We start from the raw sequence: 22,234 nt of genomic DNA on the forward strand, positions 1-22,234 counted from the left end.
CATGCTATTCTTAGTCCCACTGGGGCCCTGAGCACTCAGCACAGCACGGGGATGCTGCTCCGCTCCATGGGAACACAGGCCTAGTTTCAAGCACTATCATGCTGTAGGGCTTGTCTGCTATTGTAGAGCAGTCATGATGCTTTTCAACGACAAGACATTGAAGAAAATTGTGCTTGAAGTGAAGCCAGAAGCACTGATATTACTGTTATGTTTTACTTTTGAGTTTTTTCCTTTACTGTAAATGTATCAAGACAAGCATCCGAGCCAGTATACTGTATTACCACGTGTCAAATTATAGTAACACTTTGTTAGTATCAAGATAGGGACACTAATGGAGAAATGCAGAACACTGCACTGGAGTTGAAGTCTACTTTTGTTTTTGGTTAGTGCCGGCACTGAGCTGTAAAATAATATTTCACCCTTTCAGACTTAGTTAGACAGTAGCCTATTGGCGTTTAGTAATGATATACAATGACATGATTTTGTTTGTTTGATTTATACTTCTTCTCTATTTGTTCCTTTGTTACTTGGATGAAGCCCAGAAAAATGAGCACACTTCATTACAGAGGCAGCAAAAAGAGAGAGGGAGAGAAGTAGATGTAGCTCCCTTTCTAACGAGGATTCCAGATGGCTTGAGGTTAATGTTAATGTTTGCCACGTTGCTGCATTGTTGCACAAAGCATACAATAAAACTATAAAGAGAGGAAAGTGAGAGAGAAAAACAAGAGGGAAGGAGCGAGAGAGAGTTGGGGGAGGGGAATAACAGTCACGTATTGAAGGAAGGGCATTTCAGGACAAGTGCCACATCACACCCTCAAACTCTCCTCCATCCCCTTTCCCCTTCTCCCTCCTTCACTCACTCGCTCTCTCTCTCTCTCTCTCCCTGTCGCCGTTACTGCACAGTAAAATATCATATCTTTAGAAGAAGTGTTTTGCCAGAGAGTGTCAGTCTTAGTTCAGAGTATGATATTAAAGTTCCATTAACACACCAATGATATATTGAGAGAACAGCATGTCAACACAGAAAGTCTTTCAACCTTTTTAAATGTCACTTCCTATCTCCTTCAACCTCATGGACTGCATGTGTGATTGATTCCACCATCATTTTGATTAGAACCATAACCGTCTATCGCAGGTTTTCTAATCCCACACAGATGGAGTGAGCCTCAGCCTTGATTCATCTTGTTTTTAAGTTACCATGCAGAAGAAATGACAAGCGTCTGTTATTTAATTCCATTTCTCCAGTTTTAATCAGAGAAGGGTTTCAGAAACAGAAACAACACACTGTATTATCTTGGTGAATCTAGCTAGGTTAGGATAGTTGTTAACTGTCTGTTGGGTATAGATTGGGGATAATGACAAAGTACATGGCAGTGACTCTTCCCCTAATTCCCCAAAATCAGATATGGTAATCAGGCCCAACGTTTCGTCAGTGTAATCAGGCAGAGCTGAGTCCCAGGACAGGCCGCCTGCCGCTGCAGATAATCACCCCTCCCTCTAAACTGGGGCGATGTGAAGCTCACCGCCGCGTAGCCTACGTCAGGGGCGGGATCACAACTACAGGAGGGAAGATAGCTAGATAACCGTCATCCTGTAACTGCCTTTACCCTCCAACCGAACCAAGGACACAGTCATCTTCTCATGTCTTGTGCTGCTATTTAAGGATAACAAAGCTACAGCTTTGAGAGGGCGTCATGAAGATATTCCTATGAAACGTCCTCGCTCATCCCTTTCCCTCCTACCGCTTTATTGACTTGATTGAACGAGCCATGCTCATTAGTTCTACTGTACCTCTCAAAGTCTATATGATCAACACCCAAGATATTAGTCAGTCCCAGGCCCCAGCTCTAGCAGATCGCCTTTTGACAAGGCAATTTTCCCTCCAGAGGAATTCATTTTGCCTAGTAGTTGAGGTTAAGCCTTTAGGCACTAGTGCCAAGCCACAGTCCATCAGCTGGAGCTTCCATCCATCTATACAACACATCCCATCACCCAGGCAGGCCCCGGGCAAGCACCCAGCCATTTGTGGGAGGATGGTTGCCTCAGATGACCTCCTGTTTTGATGCCTATCTGGTTTCTCGACACACGCTGCAAGTTTTATAGGAGTGCTGAGATACTCAGCACTGTGTCTGTGTTCACTATTTCGCCACCTTGGGGGAAAACATGGGGGAAGCCTCAATGTACAGTGCCTTCAGAAAGTATTCACACCCCTTGACTTTTTTCACATTTTGTTGTGTTTCAGCCTGAAATTAAAATGGATTAAATTTTGATTTTTTTTGTCACTGGCCGACACACAATACCCCATAAATTAATAAAAAATGAACATCTGAAATGTCTTTAGTCAATAAGTATTCAACCCCTTTGTTATGGCAAGCTTAAATAAGCTCAATGTGCTTAACAAGTCACATAATAAGTTGCATGGACTCACTATGTGTGCTTATAATAGTGTTTAACATGATTTTTTAAAGACTACCTCATCTCAGTTCCACACACATACAATTAATTATCTGTAAGGTCTCTCAGTCCAGCAGTGAAGTTCAAACCATTTCAGATTCACCCACAAAGACCAGGGCGGTTTTTCAATGCATTACAAAGAAGGGTACCTATTGGTAGATGGGTAAAAAAAAAAAAAGAGAGAGAGAAAAAAAGAATATCCCCTTTGAGAATGGTGACATTGTTAATTACACTTTGAATGGTGTATCAATACACCCAGTCACTACAAAGATACAGGCGCCCTTCCTAACTCAGTTGTCAGAAAATAAAGAAATTGCTCCAGGATTTCACCATGAGGCCAATGGTGACTTTAAAACAGCTACAGAGTTTAATGGCTGTGATAGGAGATAACTGAGGATTTGGTCAACAATATTGTAGTTACTCCACAATACTAAACTAATTGACATAGTGAAAAGAAGGAAGCCTGTACCGAATAAAAATATTCCAAAACATTCATCCTGTTTGCAACGAGGCACTAAAGTAATACAGCAAAACATGTGGCAAAGAAATTACCTTTATGTCCTGAATACAATGTGTTATGTTTGGGGCAAATCCAATACATTACTGAGTACCACTCTCCATATTTTCAAACATGGTGGTGGCTGCGTCATGTTATGGGTATGCTTGTAATCGTTAAGGGCTGGGGAGTTTTTCAGGATAAAAAATAAACATAATAGAGCTAAGCACAGAAAACCTGTTTGTCTGCTTTCCACCAGACACTGGGAGATGAATTCACCCTTCAGCAGGACAATAATCTAAAACACAAGGCCAAATCTACACTGGAGTTGCTTACCAAGAAGACAATGTTCCTGGCTGAGTACAATTTTTTACTTAAATATACTTGAAAATCTATGGCATTACCTGAAAATGTATGTCTAGCAATGATCTATAACCAATTTGACAGATTTTGTAGTATTTTTTTAAAGAATAATAGGCACAATCTAGGTGTGGAAAGCTTTTAGAGACCCAGAAAGACCCACAGCTGTAATCGTGTACAAATGTTCTTCTACAAAGTATTGACTTAGGGGTGTGGGTGTAAATTACATTTTTCTGTATTTCATTTTTAATACATTTGTGTATTATGTGAAAAAAAATATTCAATCCATTTCATAATTCAGGCTGTAACACAACAGAATGGGGAATAAGTCAAGGGCTATGAATACTTTCTGAACACACTGTACGTGTTGCTTTTGAGTGCATTTCACACTACTTTTGGATCATAATTGGATTGTAAGGCTCGTATGAATGAAAATCAGCTGCATTATACAACAAGAAAAAAGCACTTCAAAATGGCTCTTTAGCTAGCTTTGCTACAGTGTATGTCAATGAGTGTTAACATTCTAGCTAATAACTGCTGCATCCAAAATAAGCAACTATATCAACCAAATATAATCTTAGTGACTGTTCAAGCAATAAACAAAACATAATTGTAAGCCAATGAAAAGTAATAACTAAGTAAATCTATGCTATGTTGAATGGGTGGAGATGGTGAACCGCAATTGTTTTCCCACACGATTGTACTTGTTTATGACGTGAATACAGTAGCAACTCAAGAGTATAAGTGGTTTGAACTGAGAGATGAATTTTAAGGGTCTCACTTTCAAGGCAATACTTTCAAAGAATCTCCAACAGCATATTAGACAGGGCATTATCTCTGTCTGTATCTAAACTAAACATGAGACCTACAGAGGTCTGTCATGGTTCCACCCCTCTCTCTTTCTCTCAGTGTACCCAGTGTGCACTTGACAGCTCACAGATTTGTGCTGTGGTGGTGGACAGACAGTGGTGAGGTCTCGTCAAAAGAACACTTAACAGTCTTACAAAAACCACTCTGGTTGCTTAACAACCTCCCTTTCTCTTTCTGGTCGCTGCTGGTTCACCCCTCACATGTGGCGTAAACATACCAGAGTGTCAGACCACCTCAGTCTGACTCTCATTAGCCTCCCTGACATCACTGGCTCTGGTTCACTTCAATGCTGCTTACTGCACCAATAGGATGGATGACAGCATCTGCATCTGCCAATGAAATGTCCCATAGTGACTGATTACACTAGTGCTTTAATTTAATGCATTACAGTAGATGTATTGTAGACTAAGATCAATTGCGAAAACACTCAATCAATTCAGGCTCATCCTTCTTGATAGCCGCCATCAAGCGCACCGCTATGTTAAGGCTGGTCAAGACGACAAGCCACTAGTTGTGAATGTGTGTATGTTGCAGCTGGAAATGTCTTTACTCACAAGCAGAGCACTGTACAGTAATGAAGTAGTTAGTGGCTGTGGCTGGGTCATCTAAGCTGAAGCATGCTGTATCAGCAGTGAGTGCTCAGGGCACCACTGGCCTCCACACTGCCCCCTGTGGTTACAGGTGGACATCCACCCAGGCCACGCCTACTTGGAAAAGGTTTTTAAAATGGTAATGCTTTTACAGTGCATTCGGAAAGAAATCAGACCCCTTCACTTTTTCCACGTTACAACCTTATTCTAAAATGGATTAAATTGTTTTTTACTCCCTAATCAAACTACACACAATACCCCATAATTACAAAGCAAAAACATTTGAGCAAAAACTGAAATATAACATTTACATAAGTATTCAGACCCTTTACTCAGTACTTTGTTGAAGCACCTTTGGCAGTGATTACAGCCTGTGATTACAGAGTCTTCTTGGGTATGACGCTACAAGCTTGGCACACCTGTATTTGGGAAGTTTCTCCCATTTTTCTCTGCAGATCCTCTCAATCTCTGTCAGGTTGGATGGGGAGCATCGCTGCACAGCTATTTTCAGGTCTCTCCAGAGATGTTCGATCGGGTTCAAGTCCAAGCTCTGGTTGGGCCACTCAAGGACATTCAGAAACTTGTCCCGAAGCCACTCCTGCATTGTCTTGGCTGTGTGCTTGGGGTCGTCGTCCTGTTGGAAGGTGAACCTTAACCCCAGTCTGAGTTCCTGAGTGCTCTGAAGCAGGTTTTCATCAAGGATCTCTCTGTACTTTGCTCCTTTCATCTTTCCCTCAATCCTGACTAGTCTCCCAGTCACTGCCGCTGAAAAACATCCCCACAGCATGATGCGGCCACCACCATGCTTCACTGTAGGGATGGTGCCAGGTGTCATGTGCCTTTTACTGAATAGTAGCTTTCGTCTGGCCACTCTACCATAAAGGCCTGATTCGTGGAGTGCTGCAGAGATGGTTGTCCTTCTGGAAGGTTTTCCCATCTCCACAGAGGAACTCTGGAGCTCTGTCAGAGTGACCATCGGGTTCTTGGTGACCTCCCTGACCAAGGCCCTTCTCCCCCGATTGCTCAGTTTGGCCGGGTGGCCAGCTCTAGTTAGTCTTGGTGGTTCCAAACTTCTTCCATTTAAGAATGATGGAGGCCACTGTGTTCTTGGGGACCAATGCTACCAAAATGCTTTGGTGCCCTTCCCCAGAACTGTGCCTCGACACAATCCTGTCTCGGAGCTCCACGGACAATTCCTTTGACCTCATGGCCTGATTTTTGCTCTGAAATTTTATTTGGAATACATTTGCAAAAAAAAAATTAAAAAAGGTTTTTACTTTGTCATTATGGGGTATTGTGTGTAGATTGATAAGGATTTTTAAAAATTTAATCCATTTTAGAGTAAGGCAATAACGTAATGTTTTCCGAATGCACTGTATATTAGTGTAACTAACTGTCTTGGTGAACATTATGTGAGTCTGCTGTGAAATTATCATTGACCACACAGAATAACAAGGAATTGGCCCTCTGTGTAAAAATATCTGTGTAAAAAATGGGCTGGGTAGACAGAGAGCAGCAGGAAAGTGAGACATTAACATCTTTGGCGGGCCTGTCCATGAAGTTGTTCCTAGAGCATACCATTGTGGTCTGATATATGTTATTGTTTGCCATCAATTCAGCTCTCTGGCTCACATTATTGTCATTCCAGTAAAGTCCACTTGAAGCAAGTGGGAAACTGTAGACAGAGTGTAAAGAAAGGGATCAGCGAGCTAGCCGGGGCTTCTCACCACGGAGTGTGAGAGTTTGTTATGGATATACTACATTGTTGCCAAGCCAAAAGCCTATTTGAAAGGGAATCTGCTGTGAATGGAAGAAAGAGGGGAGCGTGAAGGACAGCCTGCCTGCCTGGTGGTAATTCTTCTCTGTTGAGGTTCCAGGTGGTGGTGGGAAGACTCCTGTAGCTGTCTCCAACACAAACAGGCCAAACAGGCCGCGCCACCTAGGTGCCCACCCAGGAAGGAGAGGCCAAGACAGGCTGCCACACAGTCACTGTGCCACCCTGTCGATACGGGGATGCTTGAGCGTGGTGTCACTATGTTACCATGTGTTAAGGTGTGCGTGTGTTTTATAATTTATTATTTAATCTGCAAGATTTTGTGTGCAGGCCACTCCACAAATGATATGTTGTGCTCAGATTTTAGGGAGAGATCTTTATATCCAATCCAAAGGGGATGGTGGGTGGTTTAAACATTTTTATATAAATATATATTTTAATAAGTCAATGAAATCTGTCAAAAAATAGCTTGAAAAGTACACGGCATTCACATCTGGTTTTAATATTGTGGCTTTTGGAAAAGCAGGAAAAATAGAGTTTCATCATTCTTACACACAAAATAAACGAGGCCTTTCCTGGCGCGATTGAGGCTCACGACTAGTCACTATTGTTGTTTAATAGCTCTTCGTGTTAGCTGAGGGGGGGGCTGTGGGAATACCCTCCCGGCATGTAGCCTAGCGGTTAAGATTGTTGGGCCAGTAACCGAAAGGTTGCTGGTTTGAATCCCCCTAGCTGACTAAGTGAAAAATCTGTTGATGTGCCCCTGAGCAAGGTGCTTAACCCTAATTGCTCCTATAATTTGCTTTGGAAAGGAGCATCTGCTAAATGACAAAACTTTATTAATTTGAAAGGTTGTAGAACAACTGTGAGAAGGGCACTTCTGGTGACTTTTTAAAAGGACATTCTACTCCAAAATGCAAGAAAATGGTATTATGTTGACACCATCTGAAATATAACTGATGCACACCACTGCACTGTAGGAAGATGATGAGGGATCAAGCTCATGGCTCTCATTTGTGCCACTGCTCGCTCTGTCAACTACAAATATAAGTTAGAATTTGTCTCTCTGTTCTTAAAGGCATAGTGCAAGATTATGGCAATCAAGCCCTTTTGGTACTTATCTAGAGTCATCTAAACTGATGGATAAAAATTATCTGCATGTAAGTTGAAGGTAGTTGAAGGTAGTTTCGGGAGCCATTAATAACTAGCGCAATGACTGGAAGTCTATGGGATTAGCTAACTCCCTTCAAACTGCACGCAGAAACAAATGGTATCCATGACTTCATCTGAGTCTGGGTAAGTAGAAAATAGTTTAATTGGCCAAATATCGCATTGTCCCTTTTTTAAAGCAGCAATATACGGTTGAAGTCGGAAGTTTACATACACTTAGGCTGTTGTCATTAAAACTTGTTTTTCAACCACTCCACACATTTTTTGTTAACAAACTATAGTTTTGGCAAGCCGGTTAGGACATCTACTTTGTGCATATGACACAAGTAATATTTCTAGCAATTGTTTACAGACAGATTATTTCACTTGTAATTCACTGTATCACAATTCCAGCGGGGCATCTATTTTGTGCACTTCACAAAATAGATGGCGTCATAAGGACAGAAAATTATGTGGATATATTGAAACAACATCTCAGGACATCAGTTAAAGCTTGGTCGCAAATGGGTCTTCCAAATGGACAATGACCCCAAGCATACTTCCAAAGTTGGGGCAAAATGGCTTAAGGACAACAAAGTCCAGGTATTGGAGTGGCCATCACAAAGCCCTGACCTCAATCCTATAGAATATTTGTGGGCAGAACTGAAAAAGCGTGTGCGAGCAAGGAAGCCTACAAACCTGACTCAGTTACACCAGCTCCTTCAGGAGGAATGGGCTAAAATTCACCCAATTTATTGTGGGAAGACTGTGGAAGGCTACCCAAAACGTTTGACCCAAGTTAATCAATTTAAAGGCAATGCTACCAAATACTAATTGAGTGTATCTAAACTTCTGACCCACTGTGAATGTGACGAAAGAAATAAAAGCTCAAATACATAATTCTCTCTACTATTATTCTGACATTTCACATTCTTAAAATAAAGTGGTGATACACACACACTACCGTTCAAAAGTTTGGGGTCACTTAGAAATGTCCTTGTTTTTGAAAGAAAGGACATTTTTGGTCCATTAAAATAACATCAAATAGATCAGAAATACAATGTAGACATTGTTAATGTTGTAAATTACTATTGTAGCTGGAAACAGCTGATTTTTTGGGGAATATCTACATAGGCGTACAGAGGCCCATTATCAGCAACCATCACTCCTGTGTTCCGATAGCACGTTGTGTTAGGTAATCCAAGTTTATAATTTTAAAAGGCTAATTGATCATTAGAAAACCCTTTTGCAATTATGTTAGCACAGCTGAAACTGTTGTTCTGATTAAAGAAGCAATAAAACGGCCCTTCTTTAGACTAGTTGAGTATTGTGGGTTCGATTACAGGCTCAAAATGGCCAGAAACAAAGTATTTTCTTCTGAAACTTGTCAGTCTATTCTTATTCTGAGAAATGAAACGCTATTCCATGTGAGAAATTGCCAAGAAACTGTGGATCTGGTACAACGCTGTGTACTACTCCCTTCACAGAACAGCGCAAACTGGCTCTAACCAGAATAGAAAACGGAGTGGGAGGCCCCGGTGCACAACTGAGCAAGAGGACAAGTACATTAGAGTGTCTAGTTTGAGAAACAGACGCCTCACAAGTCCTCAACTGGCAGCTTCATTAAAAAGTACCCGCCAAACACCAGTCTCAACGTCAACAGTGAAGAGGCGACTCCAGGATGCTGGCCTTCTAGGCAGAGCTCCTCTGTCCAGTGTCTCTGTTCTTTTGCCCATCTTAATATTTTATTTTCATTGGCCAGTCTGAGATATAGCTTTTTCTTTGCATCTCTGCCTAGAGCGCCAGCGTTCCGGAATAGCCTCTTCACCATTGACGTTGAGACTGGTGTTTTATATATATATTTGTGTATATGTGTGTGTGTACACAATAGCAGTCAAACGTTTGGACACACCTACTCATTAACAAAATGTGGAATAGGTCAATGGGTCTGAATACTTTCCAAATGCACTGTATCTACAGTACCAGTCAAATGTGTGGACACACCTACTCATTCAAGGGTTTTGATTTATTTTTACAATGTTCTACATTGTAAAATAATAGTGAAGACAGTGAAGACATCATATAAAATAACACATGGAATCATGTAGTAACCAAATAAGTGTTAAACAAATGTAAAAAAAAATGTGTATATTATTCAATGTAGCCACCCTTTGCCTTGATGGCAGCTTTGTACAGTCTTGGCATTCTCTCAACTAGCTTCACCTGGAATGCTTTTCCAACAGTCTTGAAGGAGTTCCAACATATGCTGAGAACTTGTTGGCTGCTTTTCCTTCACTCTTTGGTCCATCTCATCCCAAACCATCTCAATTGGGTTGAGGTCGAGTGATTGTGGAGGGCAGGTCATCTGATGCAGCACCATCTCTCTTCTTCTTGGTCAAATAGCCCAAATAGCCCCTGTTGGTTCAGTGTCCTGTTGAAAAATGAATTGAACTCTAATGAACTTATCCTCTTCAGCAGAGGTAACTTTGGGTCTTCCTTTCCTGTGGTAGTCCTCACGAGAGCCAGTTTCATCATAGCGCTTGATGGTTTTTGTGACTGCACCTGAAGACACTTTCAAAGTTCTTGAACTTTTCTGTATTGACTGACCTTCATGTTCTAAAGTAATGATGGATTGTCATTTCTCTTTGCTTATTTGAGCTGTTCTTGTACTTGGTCTGTTACCAAATAGGGCTTTCTTTGTATACCACCCCTACCTTTGTAACAACTGATTGGCTCAAATGCATTAAGAAGGAAAGATGTTCCACAAATTAACTTTTAACGAGGCACACCTGTTAATTGAAATGCATTCCATGTCCCTACCTCATGAAGCTGGTTGAGAGAATGCCAAGAGTATGCAAAGCTGTTATCAAGGCAAAGGGTGGCTACTTTGAAGAATCTCAAATATAAAATATATTTAGACTTGTTTAACACTTTTTTTTACAAGATTCCATATGTGTTATTTCATAGTGTTGTCTTCTATTATTCTACAATGTAGAAAATAGTAAAAAATAAAAATAAAAAAACTGGAATGAGAAAGTGTGTCTAATCTTTTACCTGGTACTGTATATATTACAATGAAATCATATTTTTCGGAGTGCCGGCTACAATTTGGTAGCGGCGCACCACCACTGCTGAATGAATATTAGGGAAACACTGCAATGTGTGTGCTTAGGGGAAAAATACACATATCCAGACACTTTATCCTTTATCTGAATGAGTACCCTTCCGCAAGCTGGTAGCTATTCCTCTAGTCTCCTGATAGAGCAAAAAGCCTTGTGTGTTATTACTGTCACGCTGCTCCCACCCCTTAAAGACCCAGTACTACAGGAAGCTGCAATCTACTGCAAGAAAAGGCCAGCTGGTCCAATTATCAGAGCCCACCATTTTCACACAAATGCCTGACATTCACTGTAACCCACTCCTTTCCTGGGTTCTCAGCCCGGCCAGCCGAGGAGCTGGAATTTTGGCTTTTTGCAGCTGCGTAACGTGTGTCTTTTACTGTTGACATATTTTTCAGATGCCAGACTTTTCCCATTAATTTATTTTTTATTATCGTAACATTTATTTGACGACAACCTGACCTTTACTGTTCTTGCATTTTTCCTGTCATCTAATCTTCTCTCCCTACATCCTTCTCTGTCCTTGCGTCTCACTTTTTCACCCCTCCGAATCCCTGTACCTTTTCTGTATGTGTTTTACTGTTGGCCGTGGTTGTTTATCAGTTTGAGAGCTGTGCGTAGTGTTTGACAGACATGACTTAGGGCTGTCCTCTGCCCAGCTCTCCTCAGCGTAGCCTCTATCTATCAGACTGTATATAGGACACTTTAGTGCTCCAGCACATAAAAGGATGGCTGTATTAAATTAAATTAAAGCCAGTACTGCAGTGCCTGATTTTCTCATGCTCAGCTATTCTTTTCTGAATGAATTAAAAGAAGAATGCTCTCCAAGCTGACTTAGGGCTCGGTAATTCTGCTAGGAATTGTGTCATCAGAGCAGGTTTACTGTGTATTTCAGCAATAACCCAGATTCAGGCTTAAGCTGTAGGAAAGTCTATCTTGAAATATAGAGTATAAACAGGATTAAAGCGACCATTTGCCAGCCACGCCAGTGCAGACAGCACTTGCTTTGTTTACAAGAGAGGTTAGCTTCCTTGAATGTAAATTAGCGGTTTCTGCAATTTATTCTGAATACATTCGGATTATGTTTAACAATACCATGGAACTCATTAGATGGTTGGATAATTTGGCCAATAAAAGTTTTCTGTGGGTTTGGTTTCTATGTGGAATCTGGTCTAATGGATCAGTCCTCTTCTATTGACTGTATTTTTCGGACATTCTCCACACCATCCATTCTAAATGTTAAACAGCGTAGGGAGTTTGTGGGTGGGGAGGACTGCTGGGGCTCGGTCGATAGCTGTAACTCAGACTGTCTGCATGGGCAGAAAATGAGGGAGGGAAAGAAGCGAGGCAGAGAAGTGCAAGCAAGAGGGGGAAAGAAATCGAACAGATGGGGAGAGAGTGACCACCAACGTTTTTTGCAGTAATATCTCTGCGTTGGCTATGTTCTTGTAATTCCCAAAAATTAGGTTTGAAATTGAATTGGCGACGTGAAATTGATTGGGGTTGCTGAAGGGAAAACCGAGACGGAGAGAGTGAGGCAGACAAAATGAAGGGAGATCGGTGAGCTCGCTAGCTCTGTTGCTGGGGCAGAACGCCATTGTTTGGTTTGTTCTCCCGGCATGAAGGCCTTGCCAGCCAGGCTCTAAGCTCAGCTGCAGTGAGCGGAACAATCTTACCACACAAACACTGAGACATAGATGTACACTGAGACGTACCAGCAAACGGTACCAGAGCGTCGGCTCTCGGACCAGATGGATCTGAGACAGCTTCTACCCCAAGCCATAAGACTGCTAAATATTTAATTACATGGTTAGGACTATTTGCACTGACCCGATCTTGCACTGACTCTATGCACACTCACAAGACTACACTGAGTGAACAAAACATTAGGAACAGCTGCTCTTTCCATGGCAGATTGAGCAGGTGAATCCAGGAATTTTCTGCTGCTACTCTGTTTTTCATTTGACTCATTATTATCTATCCCTATAACTAATCACTTTACCCAGCCTTCATGTATTGGTATGTTTGGTATTTTATTAGGATCCCCATTAGCTGTTGCAAAAGTAGCCGCTACTCTTTTTGGGATCCACAGAAAACATGAAACATAATACAGAATGACATAATACAGAACATCATTAGGCAAGAACAGCTCAAGGACAGAACTACATAAAAAAAATTCAAGGCACACATAGCCTACATATCAATACATGCACACAAACTATCTAGGTCAAATAGGGGAGAGGCGTTGTACCTTAAGGTTTTGCTTTATCTGTTTTTTGAAACCAGGTTTGCTGTTTATTTGAGCAATATGAGATGGAAGGAAGTTCCATGCAATTAGTGCTCTATATAATACTGTACGCTTTCTTGAATTTGTTATGGATTTGGGGACTGTGAAAAGACCCCTGGTGGTATGTCTGGTGGGATAAGTGTGTGTGTCAGAGCTGTATGTAAGTTGACTATGCAAACAATTTGAGATTTTCAACACATTGATGTTTCTTATGAAAATAATCAGTCTCTCCTCAACTCTTAGCCAAGAGAGACTGGCATGCATAGTATTTATATCAGCCCTCTGATTACAATTAAGAGCAAAACATGCCGCTCTGTTTTGGGCCAGCTGCAGCTTAACTAGATCTTTCCTTGCAGCACTGGACCACACAACTGGACAATAATCAAGATTAGACTAAACTAGTGCCTGCAGAATTTACGTTTTGGAGTATGGTGTCAAAAAAGCAAAGCATCTCTTTATTACAGACAGACCTCTCCCCATCTTTACAAACATTGAATCTATATATTTTGAACATGACAGTTTACAATCTAAAGTAACACCAAGTTATTTAGTCTCCTCAACTTGTTCAACAGCCACACCATTCATTACCAGATTCAGAGGTCTAGAACTTAAGGAATGATTTGTACCAAATACAATGCTCTTAGTTTTAGAGATGTTCAGGACCAGTTTATTACTGGCCACCCATTCCAAAACAAAACTCTTTGTTGAGGGTTTCAGTGACTTCATTAGCATACATGGACACACATGCTTTGTTTAATGCCAGTGGCAGGTCATTGGTAAAAAAATAGAAAAGTGTAGAGGGCCTAGAGAGCTGCCCTGCGGTACACCATACTTTACATGTTTGACATTAGAGAAGCTTCCATTAAAGAAAACCCTTTGAGTTCTATTAGATGGATGGCTCTGAATCCACGATATGGCAGAGGTTGAAAAGCCATAACACATGAGTTTTTCAACAACAGGTTATGGTCAATAATATCAAAGGCTGCATTGAAATCTAATGGTACAGCTCCCACAATCTTCTTATTATCAATTTCTTTCAACTAATCATCAGTCGTTTGTGTCAGTGCAGTACATGTTGAGTGCCCTTCTCTATAAGTCTGCTGATAGTCTGTTGTTAATTTGTTTATTGAGAAATTTGGTCATATTTGGTCAAACACAATTTTTTCCAACAGTTTGCTTAGAGCTGGCAGCAAGCTTACAGTACAGGTCTGCTGTTAGAACCAGTAAAGGCGCTTTACCACTCTTGGGTAGCGGAATTACTTTGGCTTCCCTCCAGGCCTGAGGACAAAGGCTTTCCTCTCAGCTCAGATTAAAGATATTACAGATAGTAGTGGCTATAGAGTCAGCTACTGTACCATCCACAGTAGCATTCCATCTAAGTTGTCAATGTACATATCTACTTCAAATACCTCATACTTGAGGTCGACCGATTAATTGGAATGGACGATTTAATTAGGGCCGATTTCAAGATATCATAACAATCGAAAATCGGTATTTTTGGACACCGATTTTTTTTTTACACCTTTTTTATATCTTTATTTAACTAGGCAAGTCAGTTAAGAACACATTCTTATTTTCAATGACGGCCTAGGAACGGTATGTTAACTGCCTCGTTCAGGGGCAGAACGACAGATTTTCACCTTGTCAGCTCGGGGGATTCAATCTTGCAACCTTACAGTTAACTAGTCCAACGCTCTAACAACCTGCCTCTCATTGCACTCCACGAGGAGCCTGCCTGTTACGTGAATGCAGTAAGCCAAGGTAAGTTGCTAGCTAGCATTAAACTTATCTTATAAAAAACAATCAATCAATCAATCATAATCACTAGTTAACTTCACATGGTTGATGATATTACTAGGATATCTAGTAATATCCTAGTGTCCTGCATTGCATATAATCGATGCGGTGCGTATCGTTGCTCCAATGTGTACCTAACCATGAACATCAATGCCTTTCTTAAAATCAATACACAGAAGTATATATTTTTAAACCTGCATATTTAGCTAAAAGAAATCCAGGTTAGCAGGCAATATTAACCAGGTGAAATTGTGTCACTTCTCTTGCGTTCATTGCACGCAGAGTCAGTGTATATGCAACAGTTTGGGCCGCCTAATTTGCCTGAATTTTTACGTAATTATGACATAACATTGAAGGTTGTGCAATGTAACAGGAATATTTAGACTAATGGATGACACCCCTTAGATAAAGTACGGAACGGTTTCGTATTTCACTGAAAAAATCATTTTGAGATGATAGTTTCCGGATTCGACCACATTAATGACCTAAGGCTCGTATTTCTGTGTGTTATTATGTTATAACTAAGTCTATGATTTGATAGAGCAGTCTGACTGAGCGGTGGTAGGCAGCAGCAGGCTCGTAAGCATTCATTCAAACAGCACTTTCGTGCGTTTTGCCAGCAGCCCTTCGTTGTGCGTCAAGCATTGCGCTGTTTATGACTTCAAGCCTATCAAGGCTTATGTAACTGATTTGAAATGGCTAGCTTGTTATCGGGGTGTGCGCTAATAGCGTTTCAAACGTCACTCGCTCTGTGGCTTGGAGTGGTTGTTCCCCTTGCTCTGCATGGTTAACGCTGCTTCGAGGGTGGCTGTTGTCGTTGTGTTCCTTGTTCGAGCCCAGGAAGGAGCGAGGAGAGGGACGGATGCTATACTGTTACACTGGCAATACTAAAGTGCCTATAAGAACATCCAATAGACAAAGGTTAATGAAATATAAATGGTATAGAGAGAAATAGTCCTATAATTCCTATAAAAACTACAACCTAAAACTTCTTACCTGGGAATATTGAAGACTCATGTTAAAAGGGACCACCAGCTTTCATATGTTCTCATGTTCTGAGCAAGGAACTTAAACGTTAGCTTTCTTACATGGCACATATTGCACTTTTACTTTCTTCTCCAACACTTTGTTTTTGCATTATTTAAACCCAATTGAACATGTTTCATTATTTATTTGAGGCTAAATTGATTTTATTGATGTATTATATTACGTTAAAATAAGTATTACAAATAAAAAATACAAATCGGCCGATTTAATCTGTATCGGCTTTTTTGGGTCCTCCAATAATCGGTATCGGTGTTGAAAAATCATAATCGGTCGACCTCTACCTCATACCCCTCTCTGCGTATTGATCTGGTACAGGACTCCCTGTATATAGCTAAACAAAATTGTATTTTATTCCTTGTGTTAATATATTTAATTTTATTATAATTTTTTAACTCTGCAACGTAAAGCAAGCATTTCATGGGTATGTCTACACCTGTTGTATTTGGTGCATGTGACAAGTAAACATTAGATTTGAGAGAGATCACAAAAGACAGCCACTGGTGTCAGGGCACAAGCTCTAAACATTTTTTTATTTACCTGCATTTTTTCAATATCATTCCAAACTAGTAAAGCATGCAGTATGCTTCAACATACCACAGCAAGAAGTAAGCTTCGTATATATTCATGTTTTAGGAAACATATATGGTACTGTGGTTGAGGATAGAATTTGAGTGAATTATCTATTATATAGCATAAAGAAGGGGTGGTCTTACTCCAGCCAGACAGAGCCTAGATGAGCTTTGCTCCAGCACTGTCAATACTGCTAAAAAGTGCATTACTGTGATTACCTTGTTACACACTACAGAGAGGTTATCAGTTATAAATTGGATTTGGATTGACCATTCAATTCCAATTCCATTTGTGATTTCACAGTAGAAAGTTGGTCTGACTGGTTTAATTGTTACAAGGTAGCCTTCTCTATACCAACGACACAGATGGCAAAAGCTTGGTTATCTTCATTAATTAGTGCATTATCACTACATATTAAAGCTTCTCATAATGGTTCATGTTTATTAAGTTATTTTTCATAATGGCTCCAGTAAGGGATGTGGTATTGAGAACACAGCAATGTCTGTGATTCATATGAAATTCCTGCTCTCGGTTGTAAGGGAACAGACCAGTCATAATTGTTTCAGTATTTTGGCCTATGCTGGCCTACTGTCACATCATCATAGCTTGGGTTCTAGTTCTGCCAGAAACAGAGCTGCTGGAGAAATAGCTCCTCTCACTGAGTGACTGATGGGAAATGGGTTTGGGAGAAGCCAATGGTTTTCTCTCCAAATCAGCCCAGGCACCAGGGTAACTGTGAATAGACAGCCTTGCCTACAAATGCATTTCTTGGCTTCCTCTGTCCACTTCAGCCTGCTGTTGGCTTTAGCCAGCCGCTATATTTACAATAATGTCATGAGATCAAAATGAAACCAACTACTGGGAGCATGGTAGAAATTCTAATTCACCAGCCTTGTTGTTTTCCTGTTATGGGAACATGTACACTGCTCAAATGGTTGTGTTACAACAATGAATCTCTGAGTTACGAGTATACTTGCATCTTGGACCATATCTCTGGTGGTGGGGGACTTTTATGAGTAATTGTGGTCAGTTTACGACAGACAAGCATGTGTCCCCTGGTTGGACTGAGGAGGGAAGCTACTTTGCTTCCCTGTGCTTGTAATGCTGTCTTTTCTGTGTTGTAATTTAACTGTGACTCACTGTGATTCCAGAGTAACTCAGCTAGAATGTCTTTCTCGTTAAGTGACTTCTTTAACAAAACATTCTCTCTTTCTCTCTGCCCCCCCCCCCCCCCCCCCCCACACACACACACACTATGTGCATCTCTATCCCTCTCTTTATTTATCTCTTTGGTTCTCTATTTTTCTCTCTTTCTCTCCCTCTGCCAACAGCAGTTCACTGGCACTGCTCTGTCTTTTTGTCTTTCGTCTCAAGGGGTGACTTGGCACAGGGGCATGCTGGCACTGTTCAACAGGGTTAGTTGTACTTTGTGTGTTCTTGCTCTGGGCGAGAAAGAGAGACGGGAGGGAGGGAGAGTGAGTGAAAGAGAGACGGTAGAAAGAGCAATCTAAAATGGCTGCCAACAGCAAACTCCTCTGCACATGAAATGTCTGCCAAAAAATGATGTTATGTTGAGCGATCCCTGGCCAGAGAAATAACTTACTTGGAAAGAAAATAGCAACAACAAGGGCCACGATAAATATGTATTAATAGGAAATGTGCAAAGATGAGGTCGGGAAATATGAGGGAGAGGATAGAGAGAGATATAGGAGAGAGAGTTTTTCGGCAAATTCAGAAAGTACGCAATAACACATTTCCAAACTGCTTATATTGATGAAATGTGAATAAAAAAATATAAAAGAAGAAAATAACAAGTTTAGGGCCAGGGTGGGGCAGTAAGAAGATCAGTTTCACCCTCATTGAACTTTGGTCAAGCTCACGAGGGGACAGCTGCAATGGTAATTTAATATCCATTCTGACATTTCTAAGTTTATCACGTTTAAATGGTATTGCAGAGGTGTTGGTGATTTGTTCGTTAACTCTTACAATCCTGGAATGATAAAACCATCAAAAGTAAGACATTACTTGAAAATCTAACAATAAGATTTGAACAGTTAACAAAATGGCCGTCAACTCCTTTGGTAGGGAAAATGGATGGTGTCCTGCTTCGGACATCGTTTTATTGCATCATCATATGGCATGATGCCCTGCACTCCCACCCTCCCAAAAACCGCTACAAACCCTAATATAAACTTTGTTCTAAAATATATGAAAGAAAATATGGAAACTATGTATTTGTTTTCCAGAGCGTTGTCTTTGGGGCATTACGGGTCTTTGTGTGTGCCAGTCTGTCTAGCCTAGTCTTGCTCTCGTTCTCTCTTTCTTATGCTCATTGTGCCAGCAATTTTGTCTGAGGGCATATTAAAAAGTCTAATCAATCCATGTAATATAGCCTACACCTGCACAATAAATGCATTATTTATTTTAGACAGGTCTAAAGAAGCATGATATGAAGAAAATGTAGTCTATTTCAGAAGAAAATAATACCAAACTCTGAGTTGTCCTTATGTTAGGTGATGTGGCTGTGCCATATGACTGTGGGCTATGTTAGTTCATTTAGAAGACAAGATTTACTTATAATTCCGTGGCATTATTTTAGAATATGAAGAAACTAAAATAAATATTTTCTCCAAACGATTTGAGGGAGTGCGCACATGCAGCTATTCTGTGTTGAGCGGTTAACAAAGAAATAGGTATTCCTATATGCTTCATTTAGTCATATTAATGTAACGTTAGTTGGGCTCTATGAAATGATTTTTAATACATTGTTAGGCTGTTTTTTCCTCAGGCTGCACACACTCCAATAGTCTCTCATTCACAATTTGACAAGCACTTGATAATGCCTCGAATTCCACGTCGGCATCCCCTTTGTGGACGTAATGCACCCTAAAAATATCCATGCCTTTGGCGGCCCGGAGTGCTGCGTTGTGCACTTCTCCCTGAGTGTGCTGCGCAATCGGAAGCGTCTCTCACTCACACGGCTCTCTGTCACGTGATTGGGTCTTTCTTCTCACAGGCTACAAGTTAAGACAGACACATCGGGGATGCAACTGCACGCGTCCTTATCCAATCCAATGCATATTGAAGATATTTTTTTGTCAGTCAACAAGATGAGTAGCTCTAACGAACAACAAAAGCACCAGCCTATGTCAATCTATCCTCCACGGTAAAGGTCAACCTATTATTATTAGGCTATTTCTTCACATTATAAGCATAGCAATGCGCACATGGCAGTAGGCTATAAACACAAATGTTCCATTAGTGGAAAACACCATTATCAAAAGCATGTTAATGCTTTTATTATAAAGGTGCATTTTTATAGTGAAAATTATCTTCCCCCCAACTTGAAACTCACTCGCTGCTTGTATGCCAGTTAGGCATACCTTATAAAGCAGATTAATGTGGTTAATTTTAAGAAGTTATTTGGCCACTTTAGTTGTGATACGAACCTTATTAAAACATATAGGCCTATGGGCTAGGCTACATGAGGTGTGCAACTATGATTAGAACAAGTTGCCAAAAAAAGGCATTGTTTGTTATGCTGGGCGTCATTCACAAGTGGTAATATATAATTCACAAGTGATAGGCTAATATTGACACCATCAGACTATTCTTGTATTAAACTTGTCTTTACATATACTAAATCATGTGTGACATTTACTTTGATTTAGAATGGACCATTATCGTGCACCTGTATCGAAACTGGGGCAGTGGGAAAAAATAAATGTTGTCTATGCACTTAAATATTACGCTTTTCCCCATGTTTTTTCTTCTTCATCCCAGCCATATAGGCTATACTCCTATTGTAAATATAAGCAATGTGCGTAATATTAGGAAAGTTGAGAAATAAATATAGTAGGCCTAGCCTATAGAAAGCCGATGGGATCCTCGTCTTTTTATTAGCGGCCATCACTCTGTTTTCTCCCGCAATTGCATAGCCTTTAGAAATGTTGCGCAACATGAGCATTGATGTCAGAGTGTTTCGTGGGACAATAGATTGCTGAGTACCAGGCAGTTCGCAATTTGGTAGGCTACTAATGTCCAGCAGCATCAGAGCTTGGAGAAGCCTAATTATCGTGACTAAACGGTCATGTGGAATTTGACTGCCTTCGTGACTCGTGACCGCTGGGGTGGCGGTAATACGGTCACCGCAACAGCCCTATGTCTGGCTCACTTGTCCAGTGTAGAGGGAAGCAGGGTGCTTGTTCTAGTGATGGGGAGTCAATGTGAAGATCTCAATGAGGCGCTCCCTCCCTCTCTAAGCTCCAACATATGGAGCATTGTGGAATGTGTGTGGCTTTGATCTGTGAGTGGAGTCATGCCTATCTGATAGAAGAGAGACCCATTTATTTATTTTTTAGGTTTTCACTGCTGTTCACTTGGAATGCCAGCCAGACTCTTTGTGGTAAATCTAGGGTTCTTCTGGTTTGGACCGCACATTATGGATTTACTTGTATTATCTGCATTTGACAGGTGTCAGTTCACACAAATAAAAGTTGGTTTTCTGGTTGGATTGTGTGGCCTTGCCATTGTTGTGATGCTTCACTGAGTGTACATTTTGGCAAAACAACTAAAATAGCCTGCCAGAAACCTTTTTTGCAATTGGATTAGTGTTACATTTCCTAAACAAGGAAGTTATTAAGTGAGGTATTTGGGTCATGTTTCACATTGAAACCCTACTTGTTTTAATAGCTTTAGTACTATCTATTCAATATAGTGCTTAACTTTTTTAATATTTGTCACATTATTTCTCACTAAATAGGTTATTTTCTAGACTGTTTACAACTACTTTAACACCCTCAAATTAGCCTTTTATGTGGTAAGACAAATGATGCTGGGTTTAGACTTGTTTCTGACCCCCCCCCAACACCCCCTCTCTGTCTGTCTCTTTCTACCCCCTCTCTCTTCCTTTCCTTCCCTCTCTTCAGAGTCAGAGCAGAGCAGTAGCCCACGCACAGGTATTGGGTCAGATCAGGAGGATAGCCGAGCTGCCACCATGGGTAAGGGGCCCAAAGGACTCTCTCTCTCTTACACACACACACACACACACACACACACACACACACACACACACACACACACACACACACACACACACACACACACACTCTCACACACACACACACACACACACACACACACACACACACACACATCCAAATACCAACACACGCTGAATTATTCATACACATTTACACACTACCAGACAGTGACATAAGCTTTGAGATAGTTATGAATCCAGTACCCACAGACACACACAATACCTTTCACAGTAATATATGGAATCCAATATATTACAGGTTTCTATCAGGCTAAAACATTATTTAAATGTGTTTTACTGGCTTGCTGATACTCTGACATTTGTTGTGTCCTTGTCTTGTGATGTCTCTTAAAAGTGAGAAGTTACTGTAATGTTTGTTGTGTTATGTCACAGAACTCTCCAGGGTGACTCATCTCTGTGTTTTCCAGATGCTCCTGAGTTTCAGGAAAGCTTTGTGACATCAGGAGTTTTTAATGTAACAGAGCTGGTGCAAGTGTCCAGAAGTAAGATTTTACACCTTTTTATTAAGCTACTCGTGGTTTTATGTATTTGTGGTTGAATGGAAAAATATAACACAAATCCATATTTAGTTCTTAAAACGTCATGTGTGGCTACTTTCATTATAACTTCCTAGCCATAACTTACACAGCAACATGCTTAGGAGCTGGACATGTGTCACA

At 40.7% G+C, this 22,234-nt stretch overlaps 1 protein-coding gene across 6 annotated transcripts in view; it reads left to right on the forward strand.

Moving 5' to 3' along the window:
- The window catches only part of LOC110524384 (nuclear factor 1 C-type), a 114,436-nt gene that overhangs the window by 71,624 nt on the left and 20,578 nt on the right, over positions 1-22,234 (forward strand). For 5 of the 6 annotated variants that reach the window (XM_036978126.1, XM_036978124.1, XM_036978125.1 and 2 more), the window contains exons 3-4: positions 21,442-21,513; positions 21,983-22,057. The exons of the other annotated variant lie outside the window; for it this stretch is intronic. In XM_036978126.1, the coding sequence (XP_036834021.1) occupies positions 21,442-21,513; positions 21,983-22,057 (147 nt within the window). The remainder of the gene's footprint in view (positions 1-21,441; positions 21,514-21,982; positions 22,058-22,234) is intronic. 6 annotated transcript variants of the gene reach the window in all.

This window comes from Oncorhynchus mykiss, chromosome 5 (assembly GCF_013265735.2).
Source record: "Oncorhynchus mykiss isolate Arlee chromosome 5, USDA_OmykA_1.1, whole genome shotgun sequence".
Taxonomy (NCBI): domain Eukaryota; kingdom Metazoa; phylum Chordata; class Actinopteri; order Salmoniformes; family Salmonidae; genus Oncorhynchus; species Oncorhynchus mykiss.